This window comes from Phalacrocorax aristotelis, chromosome 13 (assembly GCF_949628215.1).
Source record: "Phalacrocorax aristotelis chromosome 13, bGulAri2.1, whole genome shotgun sequence".
NCBI classification, from domain to species: domain Eukaryota; kingdom Metazoa; phylum Chordata; class Aves; order Suliformes; family Phalacrocoracidae; genus Phalacrocorax; species Phalacrocorax aristotelis.
In genome coordinates this window covers 18,226,714-18,243,012 of record NC_134288.1, presented here as the reverse complement: position 1 = coordinate 18,243,012, position 16,299 = coordinate 18,226,714, and the positions used below count along the sequence as shown (strand labels likewise).

Sequence of the window (16,299 nt, the reverse complement as noted above, 5' to 3'; positions counted from 1 at the left end):
CCACTGTCCTTCAGTGCCACTTTCCTACCTGTTCTCCCCCAATCCCTTTCAATTTAACTTCTTTCATTTTCACTAGGGTTCCCAGAAAAGCACAAGAAAAAACCCCCAAAGTTATTATGAGCTAAAAACATGCAAATTTGCAGAAGACTGATTTCTTTTTAGAGATGTTCTCAAGGGAAATATCGACAATTCACCTTTTAGCAACCAGCTACATCTAGAGTCTCTGTTTGTACTGAAATGACCCTCCATAACCCTCTGGTGTTTTCACACAGCACATCTGGAGCACTTCACAAATACTGAAACTGGCCAAGGCCTGGCAAACTCTGAACTTTAATTTTTGCACAAAACAGGAAGACAGTATTTACAAGGAAATTTCCTACATTTCATCAGCTTCAGTGTAACACATTCTGGATCGAGCTTCATTATTTATGGATGAAGTGGTGTTCATAATCTCCACTCCAGATCATTGTGAAAATTGAGATCAAGGAGCAGAAGCGCCTGACCTTCTGACGTGTTGGAAGCCCACAGTCCCCCCCAGTTTCCAAATTTAGTAAGATGTGCACGTCACCTCTGGAAATCAGCTTGCACTACCTTGCAAAGTGTCATCCTCAGTTTTCGCTGGCACCAGTGAGCTTTAAGTGCGCCACATCAAATATGCCTAAGCTGAAGTCGTGCACTTTAAACTGTCCCAAACACTACTGGGATGGAGAGAATGAGTTAAAGCGGATGGGGATTAGCAAACTGCAGATTGTCGGAAATTAGCCAGTGTGGAAAAAATATTTGGTTATAACTGTAAAACGATTATCTAAGTAGGTCACCACAAAAACACATCAGAAGGAGGTGTGGGTTTAGTCTCACTACAGGAAATCAGACCTTCTCTGGCTCTGCCCACCTGTGACACAAAAACAGCTGCTGCCCAAATCTCACTGTTTTTTAAAATTCACGCATGTTCGTACCTATTTGAATGGCTTTTACTTCCATGGAGACAGATCACATGAGTGCCAGTGTGTCAGTGCCGTGGATCTACAATTTCATTTTGACTAAAGCGCACAGCAGGTATTCTAAAGGGCCTTCAAAACAACCTGAGGTGTACAGAACAGTGTGTCTCTTGGTACAACCCCCTTTTTTTTCCCTGAGGAAGTCAACTAGAAATGAACAGAAACGCATGTGATGCTGTTATGCTATTTGTTTCCATAGTGCCTGTCACCCCAGCATCTGAAACTTTTATAGGCTGGATGTATGTATGTCCATGACTGCCTTTATAAGCTGAGAGGTACTAATTAGCCCCGTTTTCCAGGTAAGAACTGATGTGCAGGGGAGCTTAGAGACCCAAGTCACAGCAGCAGCCTGTGCCAGAGGAGGGCATTTGGAACTTACACCAAATAAGGCTGACAGCTCGACAATATTTTAATTCAAGAGCAATTTTGACACCGATTTTGAAGCAGTGGCTTCCTGATTCAGCTTGATGGTAACCAGATAAATGCTAATTTGGCACTTTATTTTCACTCTAGTTTCTCAGTCTGTGGTTGAGCAGTGAAAGCTGACCATGGATCAGCTGTGCACTTACCCAGGCCTGCTCAGCCAGTGGGAGAGAGTTAGGGCATTGCAGGCTGCAGGTTGAACATGTCTTATTTAAAAAGTCAGGATCTATTTCCTTCTTTTAGGCACCGCAGAATATTTTGACGTGATGCTTCAGCACACCTTTGCAGTCATTATACCCAGGTTTCCAGTGCACCTTCTGCAGCAATAACCCTGTGCCACCATGACCTCAGTCTCCGTTTAAGCACAAGAGGTTACTTATGAGCTTGGGCAAGGGCAGCTGAGGGGAAAGCAACCAGGCAAAAGCAGTGGGGAAGGAGCTGCCATGTAAAAACGACCTAAGGACAAAGAGCTACTGGGTCACTGCGGCTGAGGGACAAGGAGCTGCCTGGAAATGGTGGCTGATGCAGGAGCCGGCAGAGAATGGCTGAGGGGCAAGGTGCAAGGCCATGGGAACTGAGGGACAAAGAGCCGCTGGGCAGTGGGAATGATGCCAGGCAGCAATGGCTGAGGGACAGGGAGCCACTGAGCGACGGCAGCGGAGGGACATGGGGCCAGGCAGCAATGGCTGAGGGACAGGGAGCCACTGAGCGATGGCAGCGGAGGGACATGGGGCCAGGCAGCAATGGCTGAGGGACAGGGAGCCACTGAGCGACGGCAGCGGAGGGACATGGGGCCGGGCAGCGATGGCTGAGGGAAAGGGACAGGGAGCCACTGAGCGATGGCAGCAGAGGGACATGGGGCCGGGCAGCGATGGCTGAGGGAAAGGGACAAGGAGCCATTGAGCGATGGTAGCTGCGGTACATGGTGCCAGGCAGCGATGGCTGAGGGACAGGGAGCCACTGAGCGACGGCAGCAGAGGGACATGGCGCTGGGCAGTGATGGCTGAGGGACAAGGAGCCACTGAGCGATGGCAGCAGAGGGACATGGTGCCGGGCAGCGATGGCTGAGGGACAGGGAGCCACTGAGCGATGGCAGCAGAGGGACATGGTGCCAGGCAGCGATGGCTGAGGGACAGGGAGCCACTGAGCGATGGCAGCAGAGGGACATGGGGCCGGGCAGCGATGGCTGAGGGAAAGGGACAAGGAGCCATTGAGCGATGGCAGCAGAGGGACATGGTGCCGGGCAGCGATGGCTGAGGGACAGGGAGCCACTGAGCAATGGCAGCAGAGGGACATGGTGCCAGGCAGCGATGGCTGAGGGACAGGGAGCCACTGAGCGATGGCAGCAGAGGGACATGGCACCGGGCAGCGATGGCTGAGGGAAAGGGACAGGGAGCCACTGAGCGATGGCAGCAGAGGGACATGGTGCCAGGCAGCGATGCCTGAGGGAAAGGGACAGGGAGCCACTGAGCGATGGCAGCAGAGGGACATGGTGCCAGGCAGCGATGCCTGAGGGAAAGGGACAGGGAGCCACTGAGCGATGGCAGCAGAGGGACATGGGGCCGGGCAGCGATGGCTGAGGGAAAGGGACAAGGAGCCATTGAGCGATGGTAGCTGAGGTACATGGTGCCAGGCAGCGATGGCTGAGGGACAGGGAGCCACTGAGCGATGGCAGCAGAGGGACATGGCGCTGGGCAGTGATGGCTGAGGGACAGGGAGCCACTGAGCAATGGCAGCAGAGGGACATGGCACCGGGCAGCGATGGCTGAGGGACAAGGAGCCACTGAGCGATGGCAGCAGAGGGACATGGTGCCGGGCAGCGATGGCTGAGGGACAGGGAGCCACTGAGCGACGGCAGCGGAGGGACATGGGGCCGGGCAGCGATGGCTGAGGGACAGGGAGCCACTGAGCGATGGCAGCAGAGGGACATGGTGCCGGGCAGCGATGCCTGAGGGAAAGGGACAGGGAGCCACTGAGCAATGGCAGCAGAGGGACATGGCACCGGGCAGCGATGGCTGAGGGACAAGGAGCCACTGAGCGATGGCAGCAGAGGGACATGGGGCCAGGCAGCGATGCCTGAGGGACAGGGAGCCACTGAGTGATGGCAGCTGAGGGACATGGGGCCGGGCAGCGATGGCTGAGGGACAGGGAGCCACTGAGTGATGGCAGCTGAGGGACATGGCACCGGGCAGCGATGGCTGAGGGACAGGGAGCCACTGAGCGATGGCAGCAGAGGGACATGGCACCGGGCAGCGATGGCTGAGGGAAAGGGACAGGGAGCCACTGAGCGATGACATGGCACCGGGCAGCGATGGCTGAGGGACAGGGAGCCACTGAGCGATGGCAGCAGAGGGACATGGCACCGGGCAGCGATGGCTGAGGGAAAGGGACAGAGAGCCACTGAGCGATGACATGGCACCGGGCAGCGATGGCTGAGGGACAGGGAGCCACTGAGCGATGGCAGCAGAGGGACATGGTGCCGGGCAGCGATGGCTGAGGGACAGGGAGCCACTGAGTGATGGCAGCTGAGGGACATGGTGCCGGGCATCGATGGCTGAGGGACAGGGAGCCACTGAGTGATGGCTGAGGGACACGGGTGACATCACACCGCAGCACGAGGGCACGACGACGCAGCGCCGCCACGCAACAGCAGAATACCCCGCGCGCGCGCAGCCGCCCCCCTCACGTGACCGCCCCCGCCCTCCCCCCTTCACAGATCACGCGCCCGCAGAAGGACGCCGGCGTCGTCAGCCTTTCCGCACACATGCGCACGCTCGCCCCCACGGCCATCCCCGGTCCTACCATAGAGTCGCGGGCGCGCCCGGTAGAGTGCCGCCCAGGAGCTCCGGAAGTGGTGCGTGCGGGGCGGCCTGGCGGAGCGCGGTGGGAGGTTTAAGCTGGCGGCCGGCAAGATGGCGGAGTGAGTGCGGCGGCGGCGGCGGGCGGGCCGCGGGCGGCGGTCGGGGTTGGCCCGCTCCCCCGGGCCTGCCGGTGGGAAGGCCTTGCCTCCGGGGTAGAGCTGCGTTGCCCTGTGCCCGGCGGGGCGCCTCCCCGCGCAGCAGGGGCCTGTGGGGCGGGGCGGTGTCCGCAGCCCCTCCTGCCGCCCCTCAGCGCGGCGGGTTGGGCCTGCCCCGGGCTGAGGCTCCCCGGAGGGGCTGCAGGAGCGTCCTGCCCGCCGGGGGAGGCCGGCCCTGCCCGCGGGGGGCAGTCGGGGCTGGCCGGGGCAGTCCCGCCGCAGTCTCGCCGCCCGCGGTGCCGTGGCTCCGGCACAGCGGGTGTGCGGCGCTCGGCGGGCTACGCGGGCTGGGTCATCCCCCAGTGTCGGGCTCTCACCAGCGTCCCAAGCTGCAGCGCAGAATGGTCTGCAGTGCGTGAAGGAACTCGGCAATAATCAGCTCCGTGAATCTGAACTACCAGTATTTGTGATCGGAGCCCACTTTTGAAAAGCATCCTTAACATGTTGTGCATTAGTACGAATTCGGTGTGGCCCGGTGGCTGTTTTGTGTATGCATGTCTTTTAAGCTAAGTCTTTATTGTGCTGCTCCCATCCAGTATAATCATGTATTGTGTTATCCTGACAGGTCTGCAAATGCCACCCATGAAGTCATCAATGTCACCCTCCACACTACGCTTGCTGCTACTACCAAATTGGTGGTACCTACACCTGCTAAACCTATCCTTCCAGTTCAGACTGGAGTCCAAGCACAGCAAGAGGAGCAATCTAGTGGCATGACAATTTTTTTTAGTCTTCTTGTTTTAGGTGAATGATGAACTGAAAGTCTTCTGATCTCTGTTATTTGTACTCTGTATCTGAGTGCGTAGGCTAGCTTTCAAAATCATGGCATTTTATTTCTCCTCTGGTTTTATCTCTATGAAGTGGAGTATTTTACAGGCATAGGGATTTAGAAAGTTGGGTGTATAATTGCCTGAACCTCCCAAAGCTGTGGACCATTGCAAACCCTTTTGCTGTGGTCTCAAAGTGCAAACAAGATATTTAACTGGCTTGGCCTTTTTTATCAAACACATGGTGTGTGTTCGTGTATGAAAATGACTCTGTCAGAGTACCCCATGGTGCTTGCAGCTGTCTTTGAGGACGGTGTACTAGGCAGATGTCAATTTAGCTACTGCTAGTGCTTCTGGACAGCCGTTAGATATTCTGTTACATAAGCCAGTAGAAGGCAGTTGGATTTATATGCACAAGTACTAAAGTTCAGGATCTACTTTTCTGTCTCTCCTTACTTTCTTACATTCCTGCAAGAGTGTGATGATAACACCAAGATTGCTGTAGTTATATTAATGCTGTACACATATAGGCGTTTTGAATGGCAGCTGCCTGCCCAACTTTTCTGTAAGTCTGGGCTGTCATGTTTCTTTAATAGAATATACTTATCTCTTACCATCTGCTTAGAGCAACGCTCTAGTCAAAACTGTAACAATAACAAAATGCTCATGGAGGGTTAAGGGTTTGTGTGTATGTGTGCTTGGTTTCCCTAAAGCAAGCTACACTGAGAGAACACTCTGTGACAGACAGGTCACCTAGCCTTGTAAGTGGTTACTCTTTCCAGTAGCAAGTGGGAGAAGACAATAGGTGCGGAGCTGACAGCAATGCAGAAACTTCTGCAAATCATTTGGGTGTAAAGAAAATAAAATGTTGTCTCCTATAAATAACTGTTATAAAGTGCAGCAAAAAGTAGAAGGCTTCTGCTTATTTCTAAAGTATCTTGTTTGTCTTGAAAGAGGTTAGTGTTTTCCCAGAGGTCAGTTGCATCTTAGGATTTGAACAGAAACGAAAGACCAAAGCAAAGTGCAGTAGATCAGACAACTTCTCAGATTAAAATAAAATGTCTGAATATGTGTGTCTCGTGGATTTTAAAAGGCCCATTCATGGTAAAACTGAGTCCTAGGACTTAAGAACAGAGCTATGTATTTTTGGCTGTGTTCTAGCCTATTTATGCCAATCTGATAGCTTGATGGATCTTAAAAGCATCACCCTCAGGACAGGGGAGTTCCCTGAACAAAGTAAAGCCAGTATAAAAGCTTATTGTTCACAGTTATTCCCATTCATAATCTACAACTTAAGCGTGTAGGAAGAGTGGAAATGAATGTATCTGCAGTACTCTTCAATCTGGATATTGTGAGCCTTTAAAATGTTCTAAACTGGAATAGACCCAGATGCAGATCCGTTCTGAGCTGTGTCGTGTCAAAGCAAAGCCATAAATTTAAGGCGCCTGGAGTAGCATGAGCTAGTCTCTGACCCGAGATTTCTGCGGCTTGTTTATCTGTTCAAAGACTGCTTCACTTTCAGAGTCATACCTCTATTTTGCCATGCTCATGTGATCTATGAATTCCTTTCTGTTATATGCTTTTACTGTGCTCTTCCTTAAGGAGACACTCAAATATTCTTGTAGCTTGTCTGGAACACTGCTTTTTCCAGCCTCTTGCCTGGTTGGTATATTCCCGATACATGCAAGTTCCTGGAGCAGATGATTGCTGCCAGATGCGCGCTGAGCAGCCTTACACAAGGAATGGGTGACCAACAGTTAAAGAATACACCAGGCTGCCGTAATATTTATGGTGGTGGGAGTTACTTCTTAGACTATGGTTGCTTTTTGTTTTATTGCCAAAGTAGTCAAAAGGTGGTAGAAAGGAGCTGGTGATTAGGTCTGCTAAATAGAAACCGTGTTTGTGCTTGCATTGGAGTTTGCTGGAAATCCGTAATGTCCAGATGCCTTTATGGATCTATCCCAAAGAGCAGTATAGAATGCTTTTAATGCAGTAGTCCTAGATGTCTTTACTGGAAATTGCTATGAAGCTCAATAATACTGACTGATGGCTAAATAAAATTTTGCTCAGGATACGTGATGAAGCTATTGCTCCCGTAGTCTGTTGGGCAGTTGGCAGCCAAATGTTGAGTTGCTTGTTGGTCAGCTTCTGAACTGCTGCAGTTTCTAGTACAGCACGTTAAAGTAAACGTGTTTGAGTCTGCATTAAAGTACTGTACTGTAAACTCGGGTGTTTTGAGAACTGATTGATCAATATCATAAAGATTGTGGAGAGCAAGTTGGGTAAATATGTGGGGAAGGGACCCCTGCCAGTCTTCATGAATGGAGCCATCCCTGCTGGTCACTCCGAACCCACAGCTTTGGCCCGGAACAAATTACATGCCAGTAACTGAGCAAATATTACTGTTTTTCATGAGTCCTTGCTCAGTTTGTAAGCCCATCCATCTACTCACGTGCATGTCAACGAAATGCTCACCATGTTGTGTATGAAGTGCATGTACGAGATAACTAGGAGAATGCAGGCATTGGTGAGATACCTGTTCCTTAGCACTGTACTGGGGAGTAGGACGATGGAAGTGGTATTTGTATTTATGAGGTTTGTACTTTTTTCCTGTGACGCTGTAAATGCAGATCATGCTGTAGACCCCAGTAGTTCACAGGTGGTGTGATCCAGCAAACCATGCCAGTGCTCAGAACTACTTGTGGACCATTTTGTACCTTTTCAGGCCGTAAATTGAAAGCGCTCTTCTGAACCATCTGTGAGCAGCAGTTTGGTTTTTAGTTAACTAGAGGGAGGTCAGACCTGGAAGGAGTTCTGAGAAGCTAGTTCATTCCCAAGTTCAAAATGTGTGCTGCTGTATCGTGGCCTGGCACTGTGCTGCCCACGCTGAAATAGGGTGAGGGTCACAGACACTTAGAAGGCACAAAGCACGGAGAATGAAGATTCCCATTGCAGTTACGACTGGGTTTCTCAAATACACAGTTTAAAGCAGTCTCTGCTGCTATTAACAGGCCACAATTTGATTCCAGTATATAAAATGCTATTGACTTTGCTTGAGTTCAGTTGCTTTCTGACAAAACATGAGCAGTAATATAGCTTATATCCCAGGCCGCTGCAGAATGGTTTGTTAGTAAATAGAGCAAAATACATGTATGTATTCATGTATTACAGACAAGCAGCCCAGATGTTTTTTGTTTGACCCTTTGCTGAGCTAAATTGAACTGGGAGAACAACTGTACTTTCATTGGGGGGAATATTCAGATCAAAATTGTTAGGAGTTTAATAATCCAGGATTATTTGGTTCTTATAGTCCTGTCTGCATTAGTTCTAGAAGAATCAAGCCGTATCTTCCAACCATATCTGTGGGTGGTACCCAGATCTGCTAAAGATCCTTTGTAGTTTGCCTTTACCATTGGCATAGAGGTTATAACGGGATTTTCATATTGCTGTCACCTTTGTTTTTGTTGTGAGACATAGACTTCCTTCCTGCTGGGTGACATACGTTACTACAGTACAAAATTGAATTTTTAAAAACAATAAGTGAATGTTGCATCAGATTTAAATTCTAAATTTTTTTTAACTTCAAGCCCAATCTGTTCTGTGTTTTTCTACACTGGTCATTTTCCCTTACTGGTTTAACTTTTAGCAGTGCTCAGCAGTAAATGTGTCTTGCTGATTTGGATAAGAATTGGATAAGAGGCTTGTTATGAGAGCCAGGATATTTAAATGATTACACGTTCTACAACCTCATAGCCCCACCGAAAGGGAGGTGCAGAGGCTGTGGAGCCAGACGCTTCTGAGGTGCACAAAGGAACACGAAGCACCAATCACAGCTTGCAACAAGGGAAGTGTGGATTGGAGAGGAGAAAATTCTTCGCCATGAGACTTAAGTACTGGAACTGGGGTTGAGAGAGGTTGTGACTTTTTTTGTCTTCGGAGATTTTCAAACTTGACAGGACGAGGCCCTGGGAGACCTTCGCTGACTTGAAGTTAGCCCTGCTTTGAGCAGGAAGCTGGACGAGATGACCCCAAGAGACCCCCTCCAGTATAATTTTTCTGATTCTGTGATTACCCATTTGGGTAAAGCCCATCTGCTCAGAGGGACTCAGAAGTGAAAGTGTGTAGCTTTGAAATTTTAATTGAGGCCATGTGTGCATGTATGGTTCGTTTAAAAAATAGGAAATGTTTACAAAAAATGTAATTAAACCAGTGTATTCTATATAACTGACATTTTTTTACAGCTTCTGCTCAGAGAAGGTTTTCCTGTAAGTTGAATCAGGCTCTAAAAGTAGTAATACTGGTATTTTAGAAGATAATTTTAAGGCCTAAAAGTTGCCTTAGTTATTTTTTTGTCTTTGGTAGATCCATTTATGTACTTCAGTGAAAATTAGGTTTGAACTGAAATTTGGTTACTTGCATTAGTGGATTTCTACTAAATCATTAGGAGAAGTTTTGCTGCATGTATTTTAGAAATACTACTTAAACGTATATTTTATTCTCTTCTGACACTTATGAATCTACAATTTATTTTTTCCCTTCACAGCTATCTGCATCATATTGGTGCATTTGCTGATAAAATACCGACTTCATTTTTTACCAGAGAGTGTGGCTGTTGTTTCTTTAGGTGAGTAACCATGGCGTTTTTATATTGAGTTTGTGTGTTAATTCAGGGACTCTCAGTAGTCTGTACTTGAAATAATGCTCTGTGATGTGTTAGCCATCACTAGAAAAGACGCAGAAAACTGGATGCAGTGAAGAAAACTCATAGAATTAAATGCAGAGACTGCCCAGTAAAATGACACGTATAGGCACTATAGGGATGTCACTACCTAAGTACCCTGGCAGCTTTTGCACACTGTTTTTGCACCTGCGCTGTAGGACAAGATAGTGCACCACTCCCTGGCAGCGAGGTTCTGGCCTTCTGTTTGAAGCAGTACATGTGTTTGTATGAGTTTCAGTAGAATTATGTCTGTATGTGTGATTTTAATCCAGCTGGGGACTGTAACTGCATACTGAAAACTTGCCTGGGCTGCGAGAAACTACCCCCGTAGTACCATGACAAGAGCTCTTCTGTGCTCTTGCTTCTGATTTATAAATGTGTAAATGAGGAGGAAATCAGGCCAAATACATTTATTATTTTCTCTACATACTGTCTAACATAATATTTAAAGAACCTGGTCTGTAACTTGTTTACAAGAATCTGATATTTTTGCTTGTATTACTAGTGACACTTTTGCTGCCAGCTGTTCTAAAAATAAAACAAAAAGAGAAAAGGTGCTTAGCTGGAATTCTAACATAGTGTGGAGGAGCATAATACTTGTGGAGCAGGTAGATTTTTGTGTTTCTCCTGGGCTTTGCCTGCTGTACTCTCTGATACCTTCTTCTATCATATTTCTTAACTGTATTTTCACAGTTTCTCAATGGGAGGTAATAAGCTCTCTGGTGCTGGTCAGTTCCTTATGCTTTCTGCAGAACAGGAATATTCTTGGATCTTGGGTGCTAGATTGAGAAGATCTTAGAGCTGTTACTTAGCAGAAAGAAAAATATTTTTTCCTGCAGGCATGACTCCCTGAATTTTTAGATAGCTATTTGATGCAGACCATATCACGTTATTAGCATAGTGGAAGGTATGGAAGCTTAAAGAGACCTTCACTTGCAAGGCCCTGTTTGAGTTTCGGTATTTCTATGCAGCTGAAAAACAAATAGACCTGTAAGAAATCTGTCATAGTGCTGGTATGGATTTCCTGGGTATTGCAGACACACCTCCTCCTTACAGGAGCAGCATCCATCAGACTTCCGCGTGTTCATGCTTCTGTCTACCATAGTGTGACACAGAAAGATCAGAGCTGCTGCAGATCATCCTGACTTGCTTTGTCATCCCCACAGAAACTGTGCAGTGTTAGAGTCACTAATGACACACTTCTCTTTCCTTCCCTTCTTACATTATTCCCGTGGACAGGTGAGATGTCTTGTGTAGTGTACCTTCTAGTGTCTTGAAACGTTCCAAAAGGACATTACTATCCCTTCAGTATCCCTCCTCTTTGTACACAAAAAGTCCAGGTGACAGGTGTTAATTTGCCTTCTAATCATGTTAGTTACCATTGTTATTAAATAGCTAATCTAAATTTAAGCGTAATACCCAATTTAAAATGCAGCAGTATATTGATTGCTCTTGCTGGCGTAGTTTTGGATTTTCTTTACTATCGTTCCTTACATCCTGCCCCAAGCCAGCTACTGGGCAGCGCTGAGCTGAGGTGTTAGGCAAGCTTGCATCACTGCTCCTGCCGAGCTTTGCAGGGAGCAGCAGAGGCACAGACATTCTTCCCTTTCTGGTTCTCGTTCTTGGCATCTCAGCAGCAGGACAAGGATTTTAGCTGCGCTGGTATGTTCTGTGCTCCTGTCAGCCCCAACAAAACCATCTTCATGAAACTCGTAAGTTTTTGTGCTGGGGCTGCTACTCAGGATGGATAAGAAGGAGCAGCATTGCATCTCTCGTATTTTCACATAGAGGGATGCAGGAAGCTTGCACAGTTTGGTTTTTGCTGCGAACCACAGCATAGCTGTAGTCTGTCAGCCAAACCAGACGAGGTGATACCAGCAAATGCAATTCCATTAAGTCAAGAGAGTTATACCCAATAGCAGCCCAGGTAACAGATGTCCTGTGTCACTTAAGCCTTATTTATTTAGTTTATTGACTCAGTCATATTTAAACTACTGTCAGCTCTGTTGACAGGACGTGGCATCTGTAATAATCATTGGAATTGCAAGCTAATTGCTCGTCAGTGAACCTCTGTTACTGGTAATGATCTACACAGCTGCAAAGAGCACAGCTTGAGTTTCAAGTATCCGGTTTTGCTAGCAGCGCCAGAAGTGAGGCGTGTCCTGTTTTGACTTGTGAATTAAGCAGATGTTCTCAGGCAGTTATTGAAGGCTAATAAAAATGGCAGCAGAGGAGATAAGTATGATTTTCACAACTGTTTTTCCTCCTATTGTCTAAGCTGCTCAGAAGCCTCTGTTTTACAATTTCTAGGGCTTGTTACTCCTCTGACGGTCAGGATGGGAGTGCGCTCCCTAAGGCTGGATTTTGATCTTTGTCCTTAAACGTTACTGGAATGCTGTTGGTAAAAACAGTTGGCAGAAGAGTTTTTATCTTTTTTTTTTTTTGTTAGAGTTTTAAGATGTTCTCAGGAAAAATAAAGATTGGTTGTAATAAGAAAATTCCTATAACATTTTCAAAAGAATGAGGCTTAGATTAACTCTTACAGGCTTAGCTTTCCAGTTAGCCCCTTGACAAAACTGATCTACCTGATTTAGTAGATGGAACCAGCGGGACAAACCCTGCTTTCATTAATCTAGGAATAAAAGAAGACTAGTTTGTAAAGATGTGTGGGACAGGTTTTAAAAACTGGTGTCAAAGTTTGGTCTGCTACTGTTAAACCCTCTTGGTGATGGATTTATTTTGTGCAGCTCTTTCGTGGCTTTGCTTAGTGACATCTTAGTTTAGTAGTACTGTTGTGTGTAATGTGCAGCTGAAGTAACTTGTGCTATATAAAGGTATAAGTTGTGTGATTCAGGCTCATCCCTTTCCCTTAACCTCTGCTGTTGCCTTACATTTATATTGATATTCATTTAACTTTTGATACAGTGAAGGGGCCTCGTCTGTCTGTGATGCTGTTATTGGGGTCAGTTTGTGATTAGGTCTTCCTCTAAAAAAGAGATTGAGACTGGCCTTTTGCTTAAGCCTCCTGAGCTCATAGGATCAGGATGCCCAGCCTGTAGCCCACAGGCCACGGTTGGCCTACTCACAGGGTCCAGTTTCACAAAGCGACGCTGGAGCATTTCCAACGCAGAAGTGAGTTAAGGGATTCTCTTTAACTCCCCTTGAAACATAGTTTTACGTGAGGGCTCTCGATACTAATTCATAAAATACTGGAATTTTGTTGAGGAAGTATCCTTCCTGAAGTCTGTGCCTTTGGATGTATAGGCTCTGTTTGTCGTGGTTTGGTTTTCCCCCACATAAACTTCCTGTTAAGTAATACCAGTTGAAGATGATGTTGATGCTCTGCCAAAGTCAGAAACGTCCTTGGCTTCTGACAGAGCTTCCATCCCAGAATGGAAAGCCCGACTGTTAGTACCAAGACCTGTGTTTGTAGGGCATGTGAGTGGCTGTATCTGCATTCTGTCCTCCCTCAAAGAACAGCAGACCTTTGATGTTCCTTCATTAATGTTTTGCTCTTCCTCTCCATATAAACTATTTCTTGGAACAGTTATTTCTGTCCTCTGGGACCGATGCCTTCACACATTTTTGTATGAAAGACGGCTTAAGCCTCATGGCTTTGTGTATGACACATCCATCAGGAGTAATCCATGTGATGCTATTTGTAAGACTCTTTTGATAGCTACAGCATGAGAGAACAAAAACACATGAGTTACAGGAAAGCATACTTTAAGATTCTCAGCCACTTTTTACCTTTCGTTCAGTGTATCTCACTTCTACATCCTGGTATTTGACTATGAAGTCTCCATTCTGTAAATAATAGAACACAGCTATGCAGAAACACAGGTCTGGGATTTGACTAAAGACAAATTCCTCATAACTCCTTGAAAGCAATTAATGACAGTTCATTAATTATCTTCATGACTTCCAGAAGAAATCTTGTTAGTTTGGAGTTTTCTGTCTTATCTATTTGAAGATGTATAGGAGCAAAGAGCACGATAAGCTTTAACCATTGAGTTCACGACACCCCTGATAAAATTCTTTTATACTCAAATTAGTATTTCTACATGACTTAAAAGATGTGTAGTTCATTTGGGAAATAGTTCTCGCAGTGTCTCCACCCTGATCAGAATTTGTTGCCCACTTCATTGCCAGTAAGTGCTATGATTTCACTGGGACAAAATCCACTTCCGTGGAGAAGACTGATTTCACTTAAGCTGTGTTAACAATTGAAGTGACAGGAAGGTTTTGTGCTATCGCACAGATACCTAACTCGTAACTTCCTGATTCTTTAGCAAGAAAGGGGGAATTCTACTTGAATGCAGCTTAGATGAGAAGCATTTTTGAGTAGTTAAACCTGTTACCTTTATGAATCAATGAACACGGCACTCTCAGTATGCGTGTTCGTTATTCGGACATCCTGAGTGACGATCTTTTGTGCAGGGAAGGTATGTAATTGTGTAATGTATTGGAAACTCATATATCAAACCCAAAACCACTTTGTGTTGTTGTGATTTAGGAATGAAAGACTTGCTTTATGTTTCACCTTGGTATCGCTTTTAAAACTTTGTTGACCAAGAGTCAATAAACAGTTAATGGAAACAGTGATGTGCTTTGTGAATATTTCAGAATGTTTTCTCATTCTTTCCTAGGTATCCTTATGGGAGCTTTTATAAAAATCATAGAGGCTCAAAAGCTGGCCAACTGGAAGGTATATTTGAAGCAGTTCATTGTTCTACAATTAAAAATCATTAAATGTTTAAAATAAGGTTGTGCATAATATTAGTTTCTTCAGATGTAAATTCCAAAAACTCACGTACATTATACTTGGTGCCAAAAGTTTGCGGTTTGTTTTAAATAATAATACAACCAATTTGAGGTCCTGATCCTGCTGAACACTTTCTACACAATATTTTTTTCCCTGAATAATCTTTTTTACAGTACCAAATCTGTTCCTATTAGATACATGGTAGAAGAAGGTACCGGGCATCTTTGGGTTCAGTTACAGTAAAAAATAGAGCAATTCAGTTATTTGTTCTGTATACTTTTTGACTGTATTTAGTCCTCTTCCTCCTTTTGGAGGTAATTTTGTAGGTGTTTTCACAGAAAAAAAAAAAAAGTGTTTTGCTACGTTGTAAAGTCACGTATTTCACCTGAAGATGTTAACATAGGTTTCACAGAGGTAAAACGGAGCACTTCTTCAGAATAGCTGTGCTAAAAGTCATGTTATTTACTTATTTTATTTACTTGTACTTCAGACTGCAACAAAGCTTGGTGCTAAGAGCAGACAGTTCACAAAACAATGCAGTCAGCATGGCATGGTTCTTGGGTACTCTGTCGCTTCTTGTGGAGAGGCTGCCAAAACCAGTGTTCCTGAAGAAGGAGCAGTTTTCACGCTGACTGAGACAAAAACATGATTTGAGGTTTAATTCCAGCAGAAAATACAGGCAAAGCTTCTGTGCAGAAGGTTGTCCTTGTCCTGGTGCCTGGCACTTTATGGACTTAGGTATGAGGAAGAAAATGTTAACAGTGATGGCAGCCAAATGTAGGAACATGTGACCAGAGAGATTCTGGGAATCTCCATCCTCACAGGTACTCAAAACTTGGCTGGATAAAGCCTTGAGCAGCTGAAGTTGCTCTGAGGTGGCCCTGCTTTAAGCAGGGGCTTGGATCGGACACCTCCAGAGGTCCCCACAACCCGAATTAGTGTGTGATGCTGTGAGGTCTTATCTGTGCACGTGTGGAGTTAGCGAGGCTTCCCCAGGGAGGGAGAATCCTGGCAGAAGTGTCTCCAAGGGGTGAAGTCTACAGCGAAGCATGGATGTTGCCTCCTACAGTTTATCCACATCATCAAAGCAATGAACTCTTCACTATTCCTGCTTTAACTTAAAATCTTGCAGTATTTGAATTGTGATTTTTGTTTCCTAGGATCAAACAGTTTAATAGGATTGGATCAGTGAACTCAATGAAATCACAGTGCTCTGAATTACTAATTTTAAACAGGATTTATATTAGCAAGCTGAAAATCTTGGTCTGAGTAGTGAATTTTAATCCTAGCTTGCAGCTCATTATTTCTTGGCAGTTATTTCCCTAAAGGAAGATTTTTTTTTTTTTTTCTCCTTAGTTGAAATACATGAAAATGCATAGATTTTCAATCAGATATAGCTTTTTAATTACATATTCTGCTTCTTTTTTTGTCAACTAACTACACTAATTCTGTATACGTTCGTTTAAGCAATTATATAGTTCGAGAATCATGTTGTGATATTTCATTTTTTATATATTTACTTATTAGAAACAGTGTGTGGTGCACTAATTAGTGTTTTTTTAATTCCTGATTTGTGTCGGGTGGATTTGACTTAAAATTGAAAGTCAGTT

At 45.7% G+C, this 16,299-nt stretch overlaps 2 protein-coding genes across 4 annotated transcripts in view; one reads left to right on the top strand and one right to left on the bottom strand.

Moving 5' to 3' along the window:
* Positions 1-4,306, bottom strand: part of B4GALT5 (beta-1,4-galactosyltransferase 5) — a 60,090-nt gene extending 55,784 nt beyond the window's left edge. The window contains exon 1 of the mRNA XM_075108591.1: positions 4,224-4,306. The gene's annotated coding sequence lies outside the window, so the exon portion shown is untranslated. The remainder of the gene's footprint in view (positions 1-4,223) is intronic.
* The window catches only part of SLC9A8 (solute carrier family 9 member A8), a 31,503-nt gene continuing 19,329 nt past the window's right edge, over positions 4,126-16,299 (top strand). Inside the window, exons 1-4 of one of the 3 annotated variants that reach the window (XM_075108587.1) lie at positions 4,126-4,275; positions 5,003-5,181; positions 9,748-9,828; positions 14,574-14,632. In XM_075108587.1, coding sequence (XP_074964688.1) covers positions 5,151-5,181; positions 9,748-9,828; positions 14,574-14,632 — 171 coding nt within the window. In that variant the 5' untranslated portion in view covers positions 4,126-4,275; positions 5,003-5,150. Of the gene's footprint in view, positions 4,342-5,002; positions 5,182-9,747; positions 9,829-14,573; positions 14,633-16,299 lie in introns of all 3 variants that reach the window. The other 2 variants (XM_075108585.1, XM_075108586.1) reach the window with 2 other exon arrangements.